The 18,181-nt window shown below is 36.7% G+C and overlaps 1 protein-coding gene across 2 annotated transcripts in view; it reads left to right on the top strand.

The window, feature by feature from the left end:
* The window catches only part of SMYD3 (SET and MYND domain containing 3), a 397,913-nt gene that overhangs the window by 298,388 nt on the left and 81,344 nt on the right, over nt 1–18,181 (top strand). For both annotated transcript variants that reach the window (XM_005146023.4, XM_031046269.2), the window contains exons 6-7: nt 14,062–14,129; nt 16,546–16,648. In XM_005146023.4, the coding sequence (XP_005146080.2) occupies nt 14,062–14,129; nt 16,546–16,648 (171 nt within the window). The remainder of the gene's footprint in view (nt 1–14,061; nt 14,130–16,545; nt 16,649–18,181) is intronic.

Below are 18,181 nucleotides of genomic sequence, written 5' to 3'. Positions count from 1 at the left end.
GGTCTGGCATAGTGAAGTCTGTGTAAATATCAGCGAGATTTATTTTGCAGTCATCTCTTTATATGTCTTGGAACAGATTTGTCAGATCTGTATAGGTAGGGTCTTTAAATAATGGCTTTTATGTAGCCGTTCAATCACTATTTTTGTTTTGACAAAAACATCTCTGCTTTGATCTCCCCACATGTGAGTACTAATGCATCTCTCCTAAAGCCTGGTCAGCTTACCTGCCCTTTGCTGTTGTTGCCTAGTCTCATGGAAGTATTGTCATACAAACAGATCATTGTTTAGTTACCAAGGCACAGCATGCTTCACTTGGTTTCTGGCTTTAACATGTTTCCTCTGGTAAAAGACTTCTTAATTCATTTCATTAAATATTGTCAAGTGTTACTCAATGACACATTTACCAATAAGCAACGTCAAAAAAAAAGCCATCCCACACAATTGTTACTGTGATGTTCCCATCTCACGGACAGGTCCTGGGGTTGTCTGTGACTCTTCTGCTTTGGGAATCCTCCCAGTGGCCAGATTCTGCATGAAAATCACATCTATTTAATAAAAGATAAGTTTAAAGTTAAAATTACCCTTTTTTACAGTAGTTACATTTCAGAGACTTTACATGCAAGAAGACACAACTAGTTCTAATTAGAATAGCAATACTTAAGTAAATGAATGAACCATTTATGGGGTGTGGGTTGCAGGGTGACTTACTAAAGCAGGTAAGGCATGGCAGCAGCAACCTGTGAGCTACCCTTTTGAGGTAATTGAGAAAGCTCAGCTGATAACCAAACTTCTCTGTTTGCACTTGCATAATCAGGACCTCTTTCTCACACAGGAGCAAAGCATGAAGATTTCTCTGTCTTTGAATGTCTGACTAGTGTGTGCAAAGTTAGGTGACAAACTCTCTACTTGTAAAGCAGCATCAGACAATGATTCAGTGAAGGTATCAAGGAAGTATTGTTCTTTCAGTCATTCTTACAGTAGGACAGTTGAAAGTGCAAACTCTAGGTGATGACTGGGTGAGAAGGGATCTGTGGATGGACCCCAGTATTTGTGCAGCCACCTTTGCAAGGTAAGGTGTATGATTTATGTAGCCTCAGTTGTCCCACAGATAAAGGGTTCCTTAGTTAATAAGAGGCAGTTTTTGTGAATTGGTAAGAATGGCTTAGAGTCAAGGACCTTGGGATCCACAGGTAGGTAGAGTTTCAGCTTCAAGGGGATGAATTCAGCCCTGCATTTGCATGAAGAGGCAAAAACTGCTGCACTAGCATCTTTGAGAGTACACTGCCATGCACTTACAGGCACATTCTGTGTCAAAGTTGGGTTGCTGCTTAGAACTCCTGAGTCAATTAAGATGTGTAACATCCCTAATTTTTAAAACAAAACTATATTTATATTCTAGTGGAGCCTGCATGTTGTAAAACCTTTGAGTAACAGGTGGTGGAAATTAAACACTGATGGCTTTGACTGGTATTTTGCCAGGTCCTCTCCTCTATAGTCTTTCCACAATCACACTGTTAATAAATGCTCATGAAGAAATTGTCTGTTTGGATTCATGCTTTGAATACATTATCTCCTGCAATTTTGGCTTCTATTTTATTTCTCTTCAGTTAATCCAGTTATTTTATAGTTTTTGTTACTTTTCCTTCTTCTGTTTCCTATCTTTATTAAAAATCATGGATGTGTAACTGGATGGTTGTCAATGTAGTTTGGAGGAACAGATTTAGAATTTTATATTTTGTCCAAGGGGATAATTTTCACATATTTGTTTTTAATACAAAGTAAACAATTGATTTAAATGATCCATCAAGACTGTTGGATGCATTGCTATCAAAGCAAGTATAAAATGTCAAAAAAGTAATAGCAATAATGTTTAAGAGAAGTAGGCACTTGATTAATAGTTAGGAAGAGCCTTGCCAATGAAAAGGGGTACCTCTTTCAGCTTCACTGAGGAGGTGATGTGATTTACTGTCTGTGGGAAAACACTTGGACTCAGTCTGGAAAGACTGGTCACACAGAACAGATCATTCCTTGAGTTAAACTTTCAGCATGTTGTGCATTTTCATTAGTATGTGCTCAATATTAAAAAAAAATAATAATAATGTAGAAATATTTGGAATTTGGTATCCTCATATTTTAATTTCTTGATAGATGACCGAAAGGTTACAATTTTATCATTTAATGCACTGATTTAAATTTAAGATGAATGGCCAAGAGTAGCACAGCATGTAAAATACTTTAAAATATATTTTAATTGTAACTTAAACAGTTATTAATTGAACAAATTACTCTTTTCTGTCATAACATATATAAAAAAAAATAATTGTACCCACATTCATTTCTGAAAAAAGGCATGAGTTTACTTTGTTCTCATACGGCTCTCATAACAACAGATAATAATGAAACCTTACCTAGTGTGATATTGCAATTTTTGTTTTAAATTTTTATTGTATCATGAATGCATTCTCAGGGTGAAATGTCTAGGGTTTAGGAATTACTTTCTAGTGTTGCCTCATTATATTCATGAAAAAGGTTAAGTTTTCATAGGCAGTTGGGAGACAAGTCCCAGAGGAAAGAAAAATGTGCTCTTAAATAATCATGGCCAGAATATTGGATTTTAGAGGTCTTAGTTCATCAAGGAAGAATGCATTTTTGCATGTACATTTTTGGCATTATGCTTGGGTAAAACCAGGATGAACATAAGGAGGAGAGTCAGTGTCAAAATGCAAACTGTGAGGAGAAATGCAACAGTAAGTTTGAAAAACCTTGTGGCTTGTGGTTCATATTTCTGATCCAGTTTTGCTCTTTCTTTGTTTTAGTGATGTTTTTGAGATTGCTTCAAATTAAAAACATAGAGTTTTCATTTGGGGTGGAGGTGAGGAATTTGCTAGGATCCACTTGCATTGTTGTGACCAAAAATTAGTGTGTTCTTTCCTGTCATGCTGGGGTTTGTCAGGTGTAATAGAAATGCCAGCTGCTCCTTACAACTTGCTGAATCCACTGTTTATCTAACTGGTTTACTTGTCTTGGGTATATGTAAAGATCTGGTTTGCACAAAGCAAAAAAAAAAAACCCTCAAAACAAAGGCTCAAGATAAGGAGTATGAATACTGTAAAGATTTGTTGAGAGTGAATCTGCATACCTGAAGAAAATAACATAAAGCACTAGGAGAGTGTTGTGAATCAAAGGGGTATTTTGTAAACCTGTAGCTATCTTTGTAAAGCCAGCACAGCCATCTTGGCCATCTTTTGTGCCTGAAATATGTAACACAGCACCATGGTAATTTTCTCAGACTGTAGGTAATGTTGGGACCTTGAAATGTAGAGATTGTGTCTGTTCTTAAGTTTTCTGAAATCTTGAATCTGGGTTATGAAAACAACTGAATTGGCTTAAAACTTGTGAGATGAAGAAAATTAAAGTGTATTGGTATGTATCACTTTTCCATGGTATACTAATGATAGTTATTTTTCTGGTCTTGCATCTATGATTAAAGATGATACAGCTTTTCCTATAAAGAAATATTGATACTTTTTGGAAGGCAAAAGTGTCACTTTCACATGAAACAATACATGGTTATGGCAGTCACTTTGTAAATATCATTTGAATGCTGGGAAAATACAGACATTTTTTATAATGGCAAAGTTTCAGTGCCTTTCAAGCTAGAGGAAAGCAAAAGAGTGAAACAAAATTGCATTTTATTTTGAAATGTTTGGTCAGTTTTCCAGTTTGGCTAGTCAAGCTATTTAATGCTATTACATCTATTGTCTGGTTTGTTGTTTGGGGTTTTTTTTAAACTTCTTTTTATTTTAGTATTTAATGGGAAGTTGAGGCTTTTATGGTGAATAGCTTAGGTCAAGAATTAAGCAACACAAAGTTTGCAGATGTTTGATAGTAAGGATTTGTTTTGTCTGAAATGGACAGAATTTTAACCACATGGAGTTAGATCACCCAATTTCAATGCTCACAGAAATTTTAATTCTAGTTCAACTTGTGAACCTTCTTCCTACCTAACTGTCGTTCTGTGTAACTCATCTGATGGCAGTGAAGTAACTGCCAATTTGCATTAATATAAGTGCAAATTCTGTGCTCTGATTTACAAGCTTAAAAAAAATTTACAGTCTTCTAAAAAAAACATAATTCAGTGTGGATTCTAAACAAGAACAAATGAACAGGGAGTGGAAATTTTTTTTTTTGTCCAAGCTTATTTGTATGAAAGTTTATCCTTTATCATTTAATACTTGCTAAAATCATCTTTCTGAGAAGTTGTCAGATTCTGTTTCTTTCTCTTAAATCTAGTTCATCTCATAGAGCTGGGGAAAGTTCTGTTCACAAAAAGGTTTCTTTGCTATTTGAGTTTGTGGAAGGGCAAAGGTGAACGAGCGAGGAGAAAATTCTTTTGCTAATGCAAGTATTTCCTGTAGACAGCAATTACATGCAGGTCTGTGAACTTTAGTTAGCTACCCACAAGCATTTGAACTGTGAGCTCAGCGCAGTGTTTGTCTAACCTTGCTTTATTTCTGTATTTCCAAGTTATCTGATAGAGACTTTTTAATTTTTATTTTTTAATGAGTGAAAGATCAAATAATGCAATTATTTGAGCATTTTCTCACCAATTTACAGCCTGTATACCTTAAGAGAGTTTACAAAATAGGAAGCATATATTGGAGTTTGGCTTTTCCCTGACATTTTCTGCAAGCTATGATTCTAGCTGTGCTAATAAAAGCTACTCTCTGCAGTTATTTTACAGTTCTTTTGTCAACTTGTTATCTGAGGTCACATTGATGAGGAATTCTTTGTTGAGCTTAATTTATAAGCTTATTTTTTTAGTAAATAATTATTTTTTTTTATTTTCTCTACTAGTACTTAACAAAAATCAAAGAGAAATAAATCCAAAATGTGAAAGGGAGCTTCTTGTTATTCGATACCAACTAACTAGTCATCTCTGAATAGCACAGGTCATAGCATCCAGAGCCTTTTTGAGCAAAATCCCCCACTCTGTCCTACCAATGGGAAATGCAGCCCTGAGATGCTTTGGCTTAGATTCTGAGCACCAAAAGCACCCTGTGGATCCAAAGGAGTAGAGCAGGATTATTTTATTTTCTGACTTAACTCTGTTATTTCCCAATATGGTCAAATATAGTGCATACTGCTAGCAAATTGTCTTTGGTATTGTTAAAATCATTTACTTACTGTGGCTTATCATCAGATAGTATTGTCCAAGACTGTCAGACTAGCACTGTGGGAATGAGAAAATGAGTGGCATCAGCATGAAAGCTGTGCCTCACAGTAACTTAGAAGTGTATGTACTGTGTTGAGACTAAACATGTCTGATGTTATGGAATTCCAAAAATTAAATTATTTCAACTGTTTCCTGATCAGAGCAATATCTGAAACAGCCAAATAAAAAGAGATGTTGGAAAAAAAAACCCAAAAGCTGGTTGAAAACCCTTGGGCAGTTGATTTTCCAGAGTTACTAAGAATGCACACATCTTATAGAAATCCAGTAACTCCTTGAATACTGACTACTTGAATTATACAACCCTTAAAATTGCTCCTTTAGCTTTGATTTGTTCTGTGTATCACATCACATCTTTACCTTAAATGTATACTGTTCTATTTTGTCTGGAGAAGGAAATGGACTTTGACTTATATTTTGTGCTATGTCATATCCTGCTATTTTTTGATATGATCATATTTACCCTTCTGTGCCAGTGCACATGCTCACAGTGCAATCAGATTTTCCTTTCAGTCAGAAGGGGGTCTAGAACTGTGGTCTGGATTTAACCACCTCTTCAGTGCCTTTAATAGACAGTTACTCTTTTTTCCTCCCAAAGACCTCTCATTAAGGCCATCAGCTGTGTGTTTCAGGGTAATACATAGTGGGCTTTTTGTTTCACAGTTTTGCTGTTTGTCCTGTTAAACTTCAAATTGCCACCTGAACTTCATGTATTTGATGAATATCAGCTGGTGCTCTACTCCTTTTCACTGGCCTCAGGCAATTATACCCTGTTTCATGCAGAACACCTTCGTGGTACAGTATCATCAGTCATATATTTGACAATGCTGTTCTTATGCTGTCTGTGGAAGTAAGGCATAAGGGTGAGTTCAAAACCGTTTTACAGGCATGTGTTAAGCAAATGCCAAAAGGCTGAAAATGGCTTTATTTTATTTATAAAATTCTACATTGGCATTTTGTGAACAGCTCATATAATTTTTAAATTATACTTTTGCATGTAATTTAAATGACCTGCTCTCAGCAGATGTTTGGTCTGCAAGCAATCTGGAAGAACCCTGTGCATGTTTCCTTTTGCCTTACCAATTTCCAGTGGTCTTTAATTAGGAGAAAGGAGATTTAGACCACTGATGGCAATGGATTTACAAAAGGTTATGTCTGACCCACTGGTTTTTAGAAGCAGTGATGTCACCCGGTTTGTATAAGAAGTTGAAAAATAGATTGTGTCTAAATAACTTAAATACATTTTTTTTTCTTTAATGATTTGCAAAAAAGAACAATACTTATTTCTTAATAAACTGTCAAAAGAAAACTACTAGTAGTTTATCTATAGGGAAAGGACATAAGAAAAATGGAAGGAACTGGCATTGATATCAGTATTCTTTTGGGCCTTGACATGCAAGCATTTCGAGAACCTGAACTTTTGTCTGGTTAGTACAAACCAAAGCAGATTGTAGTTGACATTGCTTTGCAGTGTTCATGGACACATACAGGTTTACAGTGTCATATGCTGGCATGAGTGGCTTCTGTGTACTTTTTTTCACCAGACTAAGAAAAACAAGGTCTTAGTTTCAATTCTAAAATTCCCCAGTCATCTCTGGTTTAGGCTGTAACTTAAGTGGCAAAGTGAGACTAGAGCTGGTTCAAAAAAACTCATGCTGTTTATAAAAAGGAAAAAAAAAGAAAAAATGTGTTGTTTTGTTGAGTTTTTTTCTCAAAACAATAACAAAAAAGCTTTCCACATTTCTAAACTTTTTTTTCCTTTTTTTTCCTGCCCCTTTCAGAAGATTTTCAAAATCAAGCTTTTTATTAGTTTAAGTTTTTAAGATTTAAAAATATGCCATCACATTTTGGAAGCTACTTTTCTTTTAATTTTTTTTCCTACTCTTTTTGAAATTTCCTCCTCTATAAACATTCTTAACTTTTGTGCTTTCAGAAATTTCCTAGTGGGAACAATTTTAATTACATTGTATGAAAAACATTTCCCCATATTTTTATCTCCCTCTGCCCCCAGTATAAAATATATTGTTGGGCAGTATTTAAAGAGTGAAAAAGGGAAGAGGAAAGAGGGAAAAATCCACTAAGCCCAATACATCACATCCAAAGGCTTATGATGAACTTCAAGAGGTAAGTATGCTTGAATTTTTAGCTCAACAAGCACCTCCAGAAAGAATAACAGTTATATGGAATCATAGAATCATAAAATAGTTAGGGCTGGAAAGGACCTTAAGATTACCTAGTTCCAACCCCCCTGCCATGGGCAGGGACACCTCACACTATTTCTTCTGTGAGAATAAAGTTGGCAAACCCTCAAACACAGACTAGGTTTCATCTCACCTAACTTAGGCTGCCTAGCCTAAGGAAATAATCTGAGTAACAGAAGCTGACAGCAATTTATTCCACCTGTATTATTAGCTGAAGTTATAAAAGATTAATTAATTAATGTTTTGCTTTTGCCTACGTAATTTTCATACCAGCAACCACAGCTGAATCTCAGTCTAATTTTCCAATGTTTATTTCTTTAGTATATTTTTACAAAGCAGATAAACAGCTATCTAACAAAGTAGGCAAGACAAATACAAAGTTAGTTAACCGCTCCTGGATGCCAGTGAAGTTTGATCTCATTTGATAAACAGCAGTTTGTTTTCAATAGGGTGACATGCAGTGGCTTTTGACATCAAGTTAATAACTATCCCCATTTCACAGGAGTGGAGTTACCAGTAGGAAAATGAGGATGAAAAGAAGGATGTCATGCCTCTACTCCACTCCAATTAATAATGCCAAATGCTGCAAGCATACTGTAATGTGATCCATTAGTGGCTTTGCAGCTCTCTCTCTTCAGTTCTACTCCAGAAATAGATCCATTTCAGTTCTGTTCCAAAAAGCAGGAATAATAACATTTGCAGAGCAGGGTAAAAGCTAGAATTTCACCAAGGGGAACATGAGACTTGCTCACTCTTGTCAGAGGAGAAATTTGTGGAAAGGTGAGGACAGGTTGCACAAAATTTTTAATGGGAGCCCTACAAAACTTCAAGTTATTTCATGTTACCCAAGGAGTACAATATTTTTGCATGGTTCAGGCTTCACCTTTTCAAGTCTCATGTTTACGACTACATCTTGCATACTCTTTAAAAAAAAAGGGCCTATAGCAAACATAACATTTGTCCTGGTGATGATGGCTTTGAAATTCTTGGTGATCAAATATATTTACCTGCATGGCTAAATATATTTATTTGAAAGATAAGAGAAGTATGTTTGGTGTTAAGACAAGAGGAGGTAATTTGCTGTGACCTATTTTCATTCCATTCCAATCAAAATTGCACCACTTGACTGACTACTAAAAAGGGGTGCCTGAAGCACACTTAACTTTAAATCATCTGTTAATGTCAGGCCAAATTTCTGGTCTGCTACCTTGTAGGTGGTGACAGCCCTTTGCAATGGATACTTGTGTTCTGCACACTTGACAGAAACTTACATGCTATGATAGCAAAAAAGGCCTGAAATATTGATAGTTGATGTGAAGAAAGATCTCCAAAGACATAAGATGAAGATTTAACAGTTGGAAACGCACATCTTTGCTGTAGCTAGCTCTGAAGTAATGGTAGTCTCCAATTCAGCAAAAACATTGATATTTTGTCACAGAAGGTTAGTAGGACAAATTGTTCTTGAATTAAAATAAAATATTTGTGACTTCAGTCACGGTGTGAAAGAAATATAACTTCTCCAAATTTTGTGGTATTGCAGCAAAATTTGGCTTCTGAGCATTTGTCACAAATAGTTAAGTACTAGTCACCTTTCCTTAGTCTGAAAATCTAAATAAGACAAAGCTTTCCCAAAGTCATACTAAGGTGTTTGATTTTTGTCTGGAAGAAAACACCAAAGAATCATTCTTTTCCTTAGTTTATTTTGGTCCTTCTGATGTCTCTCATCTGGTTTTGTTTTTGTGGTCCTTGTGGAAGCCAGTAGATAGGTCTCAAGTACAATGCAATGCAGAACTGGATTGATAATTCCTGATTTAGTAAAACATGGAAGGATGTATATACAAGACTCAAAGGTCTTGTCTGCAAATGTGCCTTGCAACAGGGCTTCTTTCAGCATGCCATTCTGCTAGCAGATGCCTTCCCACCTTGTCCTGTCTCCTCTCTCCTGTAATAACCTGTCCAGAGCTGTAGTTTCAGACCAAGAAGCTCTGACTGCATGGGAAGCCTGGGTGTCATGGGCTGTGGCTACAAGCAGCTGAGTGAAATGCACTCAAAACAGGGGCTTCACAGGTCTGTCACTCCCATGGGATACTGTGCATTTACAGTTTAGCACTGTTGCTGTGTTTAGCACTGTTGCTCTAGCGCTCCATGTGCCAAATGAAACCATTAGCAGATTTAAGATCTATCAACCATCTGTGCCTGCTATCTGTTCATACTTGAGTGGGAAAGAGCTGTCAGTGCAAAGCTATAGTGGGATGTAGTGGTGCTAGAAGGTCTCTGGGGTATGCCTTGGTCATTTGAATTAGTATGCCCCTTGCATAGTGTTTTCTGCCCATCCCTTCCTCCTGGGTAGTATTTGGGTCTCTTGAGAAGCCTGTTAACATGAGAACTGGTTACTGCATCTTTTATTAAATATTTGCAAGTGACCAGGAGTACCCAGCCAGCTTGTGTGTGAATGAGAAACTTAATAATCCATGAAGGCTTTTTAATATCTTTAATTTACATTATATTGGGTTCATAAATTAGGGAAAAAAAGTGTTAAGTTACTGCTGTCTTCCTGGTGGTTGGTTAGAATACACCAGCTGCGACACACCATTTACAGAAAGGGCTTGAGTCATTGTATGTAAAAGGTAAAAATGACATTGAACCCATCAGTGCAAGATAAATTTTGGAGTCCTTGTTGTAAAGGGCTTCTTACATATGTTGTAAGAGCTGCCTTACTGTATTGCAGGAACATACAGGAACACACTGAGGACGGAATGATTGATTATTAGTCCTGGTATCTGTGATTTGATCTGTTCAGCAAGTGTTACACAATAATGATTCAGTTTGGTTTTTTTTCTTCCTCATACTCCCTTATTGACATTTTTCATAGTCTTAGTGTCTGAAGTTCCAAATCTAGAATGGCCTGCTATCATGTCTGAGTCTATTTAATTCAAATGTAAATCCATAGTATAAAGCAATATGAACTGAAAGCAAATTCAACTCATTATGTTGCCAAACTGAAGCCTTTATATCCTGTAAAATGCAAACACTGAAATAAATCTTCATGGCTGTCCACTAGACTGTGCATCTGGGAGAGACAGAGATTGCTCAGACAGTAGCTCCAGACGTCTTGAGAACAGAGACCTCCTTATGAGGTAAATTTACAGAGTTTTCATGTGTCACTCAGAGAGGAAATAAATTTTAACAGATTGCAGTATTTTTTTGTTTGCTGTTAAAGTATGCCTGAGAATAATGGCCAGTCAGTATAATTGGTATACTCTCTGTGTATTTACCAATCTGTGAAAGATTATGTCTCTTACTTAGGTTACCTTAATGAGTACAGGATAGCCCTCTAAAATGCACAGTCTCTCAAAAGAGCAACTCTTTTTACTTAATTCAATCAGTTTATATAATATTGTTTGTTGTTTGAAATAGCTGCTGCTTTTAAATAAACATGCAGGATTTATTGCCATAGAGCCAACTCAAACACTGAGAATTGATTCTTTAAATTGTTAGTGAGCTGTATAGCCAGTCAGGCTATGATGATAAGCCTGGAAGAGCTCTAGGATATTCCTAAGTTTTGCATTGTGGAGGTCTGAAAAGTGTGTGGCTCTCCCCTGAGAGTTTTCCCTTGGTTCTCATGCTGGGAGATGTGTTATTTCAGAAATGTTAGAAATGGCAAGGCATTCATCTTTGCAGCTTTGAAGTTTTGAAATGTGTGGGTATTTTCCCTTATCTGTGAGTGTAACAACCTTTGTGAGTACTCTGTTCTGTCTCTGTATGTGGATATGCAGGTTTAGTGCTGTGTAACTGGATAGAGAGGAGTTTATAGAAGAATCAAAAGGGACAAGCTGAACAACACCACAAATTAAGTAACTGAGATTAATGATCCTGCAGAAGTTAAGATGACAAGGGCCATGCCTTTGTAAGATAGAACCTATTTTTTGAAGTGCCAGATTGCTGAGAATTATTTATTATTTCTTATTTTAAAATTGGAATCACACAGAATTAGAACCTGATTATAGTTTAAGAAAAAGGTGGGTCAGTTAAGCAGAAAAAAGACAACACGGGGTGACCATGAAACCTAAAGGAAATACTGTGATGCATGACAATTACATTGTTTGTTTTCTCTTGTGGGTTTGTTTGGGTTTTTCCCCCTAGAAATTGAATCAGTTAACTTCCAGATCCAGTAGGTTTTGATCCATAAGCAAGTGCCTCAGGAGCAAGCAGCTCTCCTACAGCAGTGTTAGATACTCCAGATTTATTTCAGCTACATCTATGAACCCTGGGAAGCTAGGAAAATGGATTTATTTTCAGGTGTGGTCTGCAACATCAACTCCTGTGGTGGACTTTTGAATTGAAATCTCAGAAGTCCCCATGGTAGGATTGCTCTTTAACAGATTTAAAAGCTCCTGTAGGTTTACGTAAATAGAAATGAAGATTCTGTAGATTTTTAGACTTATTACAAATGTTAAAGAAAACAAAAAACAACCCATCCTCACTTGATAGACTATGACGATTTTGTACTTGATACCTGTCACCAGCTGCTGACTGTCCGTGAAGGGTTGTCATTAAATCAGAATTAATTATACCTTAAAAGATGAGATCTTCCTCCCACTGCCATCAGTTCCTCCCTCTCCATTTCTCCATTTGCTGAGGACAGAAAGCATCCGTAACAGAGGTTACTATTATCTGTAGTGCACTTTATGTGTGTATCACCCTTTTCTTTTTTTTTTATACCTGAGTTTAAAAGGGGGGAAAGATTGTCTCCAAAGAGGTTAATCCCACCTCAGAGTGCCTGAAAATCTGGTGTCTGAATCTCAGAGCATGCTTTCATCTCACGTTTTTCTTTGTATTTATCCCAGTATAAAAAGCTAATGCATGTTTCAGAAAAAGAAAAACTATTGTGACTTCTGTGTGTAAAACTTTTCACATAATAGAATACATACTTTGAGTAGAAAATGGTGAAACAATCTGTAACTACAGAAGTCAAAATTAAATATTGTTAATATAAACATTTTACGGTAATAATAGAACATTTGCAAGGAAGAGGGATTCATATAGTTCTGATGTTTGACCTCTGCTACTTCATAATCCATTGGAGGGCACTAAGGTTCCCATAAGCTTGCTTGTTTTCTCCTTTACCTGGAAGGCATTATTTTTTCAATAAATACCAAAATCAAGTCAATATTTTTAGAACCAGGATAATTGCCATTTTAAATGAGCTTATCTGACACTTTATATCCAATGCCAACAGGAAAGAAATAATAAAGATGTATGATTTTGGTAATTGATCAGGAACATTTGAATGGGTCACATAAATAACAGACAAATCAAAGTATTGTCTAACCATTAAAAAAAACACATGCCCGTCTGCATATACATTTATTTAAATTAACATTGCTGTCAGAATTTGTGAGAAATTTTGAAAGAGGATTTCATTTTCACCTTAAGGTTAATGATCTCATAAATAATAATTTGTCAGCGTAGTGGATTAGATATACTACTGAATCACTCTTTAAAGGAGAGGTGTGCATTTACTGTTCAGGATTATTATTACTCTATGGTTAAAATTGCAACTTTCATGAATGCCAAATCCTACTCTAAGTAATTTTTTGTTCTAACATGAATTAATGATATTAACAATCTAATGTTACGCAGAAGAGACCTGGGACTTTTCTGGTATATGAAGGATCAGGCAGTGTTTTATCTACATAAAATATATTATTATCACATTATTGATAACTGATCAACAGGTTATCTAAAAAATAAAACAAAAATCACCTGTTAAAAAAAAAAATCAGGTGCGTAAGGAACTGAGTCCTGGTTCTTGTTTATGCTGATGCAAATGATACTTGCAATCATTTACAAAGTGCTGATCTGTCTTGGAGGCGAATACCAAGAAACTTAAGCCTGATAATTTGGGGTAAGGTTATATCAGCTTGCAAGGAACTTCTATTCTCCACTCTTACCTGAAGCCACTTTAGCTTTGTATGAAAATACTATCAAACTGAATATTGGAGATTAAATGAAAGGTTGCATTTCTTTTGAATAGCAATTTCAACATGCTTTTTTTGTGGGATCTTTTACTTTTGAACCAAAATACCCACAATGTGAAAGATACACTGCTGCACAGTCTTTGTGTTAATTTATATCCATATCAGGCTGCCACAGTCAAGGCTGCTATTTACTTCAAAACTTCTCATATTCTTTGGGCTCCACTGATACTTATTAAAAGGTGCTGTGACAGCCTGACATCAGTGGAGTCCCTGCATAGAAACAGACACTCTTTTTATCAGCAGTCACTGTCATCTGCTAGGTTGTCTATGGGCTGAGCTCCTCAGACTCTGTGTAGTATGCCTTTTTTTCCCCCACACTCTGGACAGGAAGGTAGGGCCTCTGCATGTGTTTAACCCCACATTTTTGCAGGATACTGATATTTCTGCTTTTAATTCACTGCAGTTTTACAGGAGAGTGTGTCCCAGATGTGGTTGCTCTAAAATGAAAGAGCACCAGTGTTGGGTTTGAATGTTTCCCATCCAATTACCAATTGCCCCTTCAATTTATTTTGAAAGTTTTTTTCACTTGAGTATGGGGTTTTCAAATGATTCTGGTAATCCTGGATTTTTTTCCTTGTTTTTACAGGTGACCTGTAACTGTTTCACCATCAGTAATGGGGAGATGCAGGATGTTGGTGTTGGCCTGTATCCCAGGTACTGTGGACACTGTTTCATTCACAGGCAAAATCTATGTTAGGGGTTTTTTTTTTTGTCTTTTTTCCTAGGTAGTTGTAACGGCCAACAAAGCAGCAGGTAACATTTCTAAATGAGAAACTGGGAAATGGGAATAAATTAAAGGAGGATAAAAAAGTTGAAAACAGTCTTAATAGTCCCAATTACAGTTTAAGTAAGATACATGTTTGTATTTTATTTTCATAGAGGTGGAAGTATTTTCTAAGTAAGAATAAATGCTGACATAAAAAATGCGTGACTGGGATTAGAAAATGGAAACGCATTCAGCATTGCTTTATAATGCAGATATTTTGCAGCCGAGAGCCTTCTGAACTGGCAATTAAAATAAAGATTGAACGCATTTATTAGTAAATTACCATAACTAAGACACCAGTAAGGTGAAAAGCTAAGCCTCTTGAGAGATGGATGTTAATATTTGAATTTCATATTATTATTTTTTGTTTGTATTATTTAAGAAGTATGTCCCTTTGAAGGTTTTTCCTTCATAGAATTCGTTACCTCTTATTGTTAATGTGAAAAATTAAAATGGTGTTTTACCATCTCAATTTTTTCATAATACACAGTTGAACTATATTGTCAATATCTCAGTGGGCCTTTCAGTGTTGTTTCTTTTTCTACTAATGTCACACATGTAAGATTTGACTAAGGACACTTAGTATCTGAGGCCTACCTTATGGTAAAGATAAGCGAAATTTGTTGAAGAGGACATGGGAATTAGTGCTTTGGAAAGTACAGAAAAGTTATTTATTTTTCTAGGGGAATGGAAACAAATCCTTTCACATACTTGGGAAGAAATTGAATATTACTTTGGAGAAATATTATTATTGAAATGTTTTCTGTTGCTTAAAAACAAACCAACCCCTGACTGCAAAGAAAGTGACCATCTGTGTTCTGTGATAATGCATTGCCAAGGCATGCCATAGACTCTTTCCCAAGTCAGTTCAGAGTAGTTCAAGTTTTGCTGTAGAAAATCACTCTGAGCTGGGAAAATTGTGAGCTTAAACCCGTAGTTCCCCAATCCTAGGCAAATGGCCTTCCAGATGAATTCTTATGCTTCCAGATGAAGTTGTCATCAAACCCACTAGTGTTTCCTGGAGGTTAAATTTGATTGAAAGTGCTTTGTTCAGTCTCTTCAGGAGGTTGTGCATTGTTGCATGGCTTGATAGCTTCAGTATCCCAGCCTGTTTTAAAATAGATCAAATCCTGCCATCCTTCTCTGCATCACCTTGCCACCAGCTTTGGGAGTACGCCCACTGATCTCACAATAAGTTAAATAGACACTATCTCCCAGTGTACATTACTGGCTTCGTGTGGACATTAACCACAGGTATTTTACTAGGCCAGAAAGATGTCAGATAGCAACTCCTGCTGATACCTCCTTTAAGTGTCCAAAACTGAATAAACATTCAGTTTTGGTGGGGAGCTCTGCCCCTTGGCAACATCCTTGGTTTGCCAGCAATAGTTGGGATTTTGAGTTGCTGAGTTAGGCAGACAAGGAAAGCAAACAAAGGCAGCCAGGAGCTGGATAAGCCAAGTGTTCTTTCAGCCTGATGATGCCAGAATTTTTCTTTCAATGGGTCAATCCTTATGGGACTGATGTTGGCCAGGCAAAGTCAGTTGTTTCTCAGCTAATGAAACATGGGACTCAAAAGCATATAGTGGATGTTGTCTTAACAGTCTGCTTGAAAAAAGAGGCAAGGGCATATCTGTGTCAAGGAGATCCAGCAGCGCGTGTGTCTCCTGGGAGTGGCAGCAGCTGTGCAATGGACTGTGCTGCTTCAGCTATAACACACCACAAGAACAGAGGCTGAACCAAGATATGCATAAAACAGCGGCAATGGCTTTATCTCTTCTTTCAACTCTATACACCAAATACTTTGGTTTTGGGACACAGTATACTCCATTTTCTACCTGATAGGAAATATTGGTTAATTGCTGGCCCCTTTGAGCTACAATTCCACTGACGATCAGGGTAACCGACAAGGTTAGTCTGAAACTGAGCAGAAGCAGCAGAAAAAAAACATGGTCCCAGGTTATTAACCTTTTGCTCTGAACTGTCCAGGTTGCCTCCTTCCCTGCTTTCCTGCTTTGCCCTCTCCCCTGAATCAGGCCATCATCCCCTCTCACCCTGGCAGAAACACGTGAAGACACCCAGGCATGGCTCCTATTAGCAATGAATATAAATCTTCTAAGTATTAATTTTCCCCCACTAACCGTGAGCAGCTCATTTACCAAGGATTTTGTTTCGTAACTTAATTGCTTGATACTTCAGATGTAATCATGTTGGCTACTTGGAAATTATTAAAGGGGAAGGGCAGTGGAGGCTCCTCTGTAAAGTTTTTTCTCTCTCTCTCTTCCCCTCTACCACCCCTCACAGCATGTCTTTACTGAACCACAGCTGTGACCCAAACTGCGTGATCGTTTTTGAAGGATACCAGCTTTTACTTCGTTCTGTCCAGGAGATCCAGATTGGTGAAGAGGTAATTAACTTGTCCTCCCTTCCATCACAGACACCTGCAACAATGACATCTTCCTAAATAAAATCCAGACTGCAGGGCCACCAGCTTAATATTTTGATGATATATTGATGCCACTCTCTAGCACATAGCTATCAGGGGGAAAATGATAAATAGAATCATCTCTTCACACTGCCTGGGCCCCATAATCATTACTTCTCATAAATCACTAGCAGTCTTGATAAATTCTTGTTCCTCCTTTCCTCCTCTAGGCACTTCATTTTGTTTGTATTTGAATGTCTTTACCCTGATGGAAACACTTAATGATATTTCTGGGTGGAATGCAGTGTTCACTAAGTCATTGCAACAATAAGCATTTGTCAGGCTGCAGCCATACTGCTGTAGTAAACCTTTCATTGCCAGTGAAAGTAGCAAGACAAGTTTTGTTTTCTTGCCGATTTCATTAGAAAAGACTTCGAAATACCCCTTTCAAAAGATTTCTGATTTGGTCTAAAATATTCTCAGCTTCGTTTTTAAGACAGCATTTGTACTAGTTTGAAAATAATTATTTCTGGCTGGGTAAGCATTTCAAAGTAAATGTTTTTTTTGCAGCAATGCAATAATGAATCTGATTAGTAAGGCCTGCAAAGACATGTTTATATATGTAACTTTACATGCGGTAGTGACCAATGCAGTCCTAGCTGTTGGTAATTTCAAAATCATGACCTAATGTAAATATGGTTCACACCTCTGCTGCAAACTTTGGGAAGATGAAGGGTATTTGTGTTCAAATTTAGAAGTTGTAATCTCTTTTACTCCCTATTATTTTCTTTTTCAATGTATCCTCTCCCTAAGAGAGTAGGCATCAAAATAAGTAAATGGAAAAATACTTTTTTAGGCAAAACATTGTGGGAAAACAACAGAAATGCTTTTGCATACTTACCTTTTTGCCAAGAGAAATATTTTAGGATGCAGTATGCTTTTGTGGAGCTCTTGAGTGTAGACATCTTTTACTCTGGCATTCTTGTTGAAGCCAAATGTTAGATACCTTTCTTCCATTTTATCTGTACACCATAACTTTCCTCCTGGCTTCCCAATTCACTCAGATGAGATTTTTGTTTAAAAATCCAGTAGAATTTAATGTCTTCCCATTAAATTTCCCATTTCATTTGGGTTAATTATTAGAGTTCTAAATTCTGAAGCTATCCTATTTTTCTATATGTGGGTATGTTTTTCTATATAAATATCATAAAGCAATTCTTTTTAACAAGCAGCTTCTACAGAGTGGGAGGGACCCTCGGATGGCCTTGGGTGGTTCTGGAGTGAGCAGTGAAGTAGAATTCCTTGCAGGCATGACCACCATGCAGACTGTGCTCTGGGCTGTGAAGCTGTGACCCAGTTTTAGACTTAATGTTAGTAGTCTGTAACCCATAGAAGTCTCTAGTTTAAAATCAGTGGTGAAACAGATACGGTGTGAGTTACAAGTCATTTGCAAAGCAATTAGGAAATAAATATAAGTTATAAAACAGGGCAGCTAGGACCAGTTCTGTGTGAATA

Source organism: Melopsittacus undulatus, chromosome 3 (assembly GCF_012275295.1).
Source record: "Melopsittacus undulatus isolate bMelUnd1 chromosome 3, bMelUnd1.mat.Z, whole genome shotgun sequence".
Lineage (NCBI taxonomy): Eukaryota > Metazoa > Chordata > Aves > Psittaciformes > Psittaculidae > Melopsittacus > Melopsittacus undulatus.
This window is presented reverse-complemented; position numbering and strand designations above follow the sequence as displayed.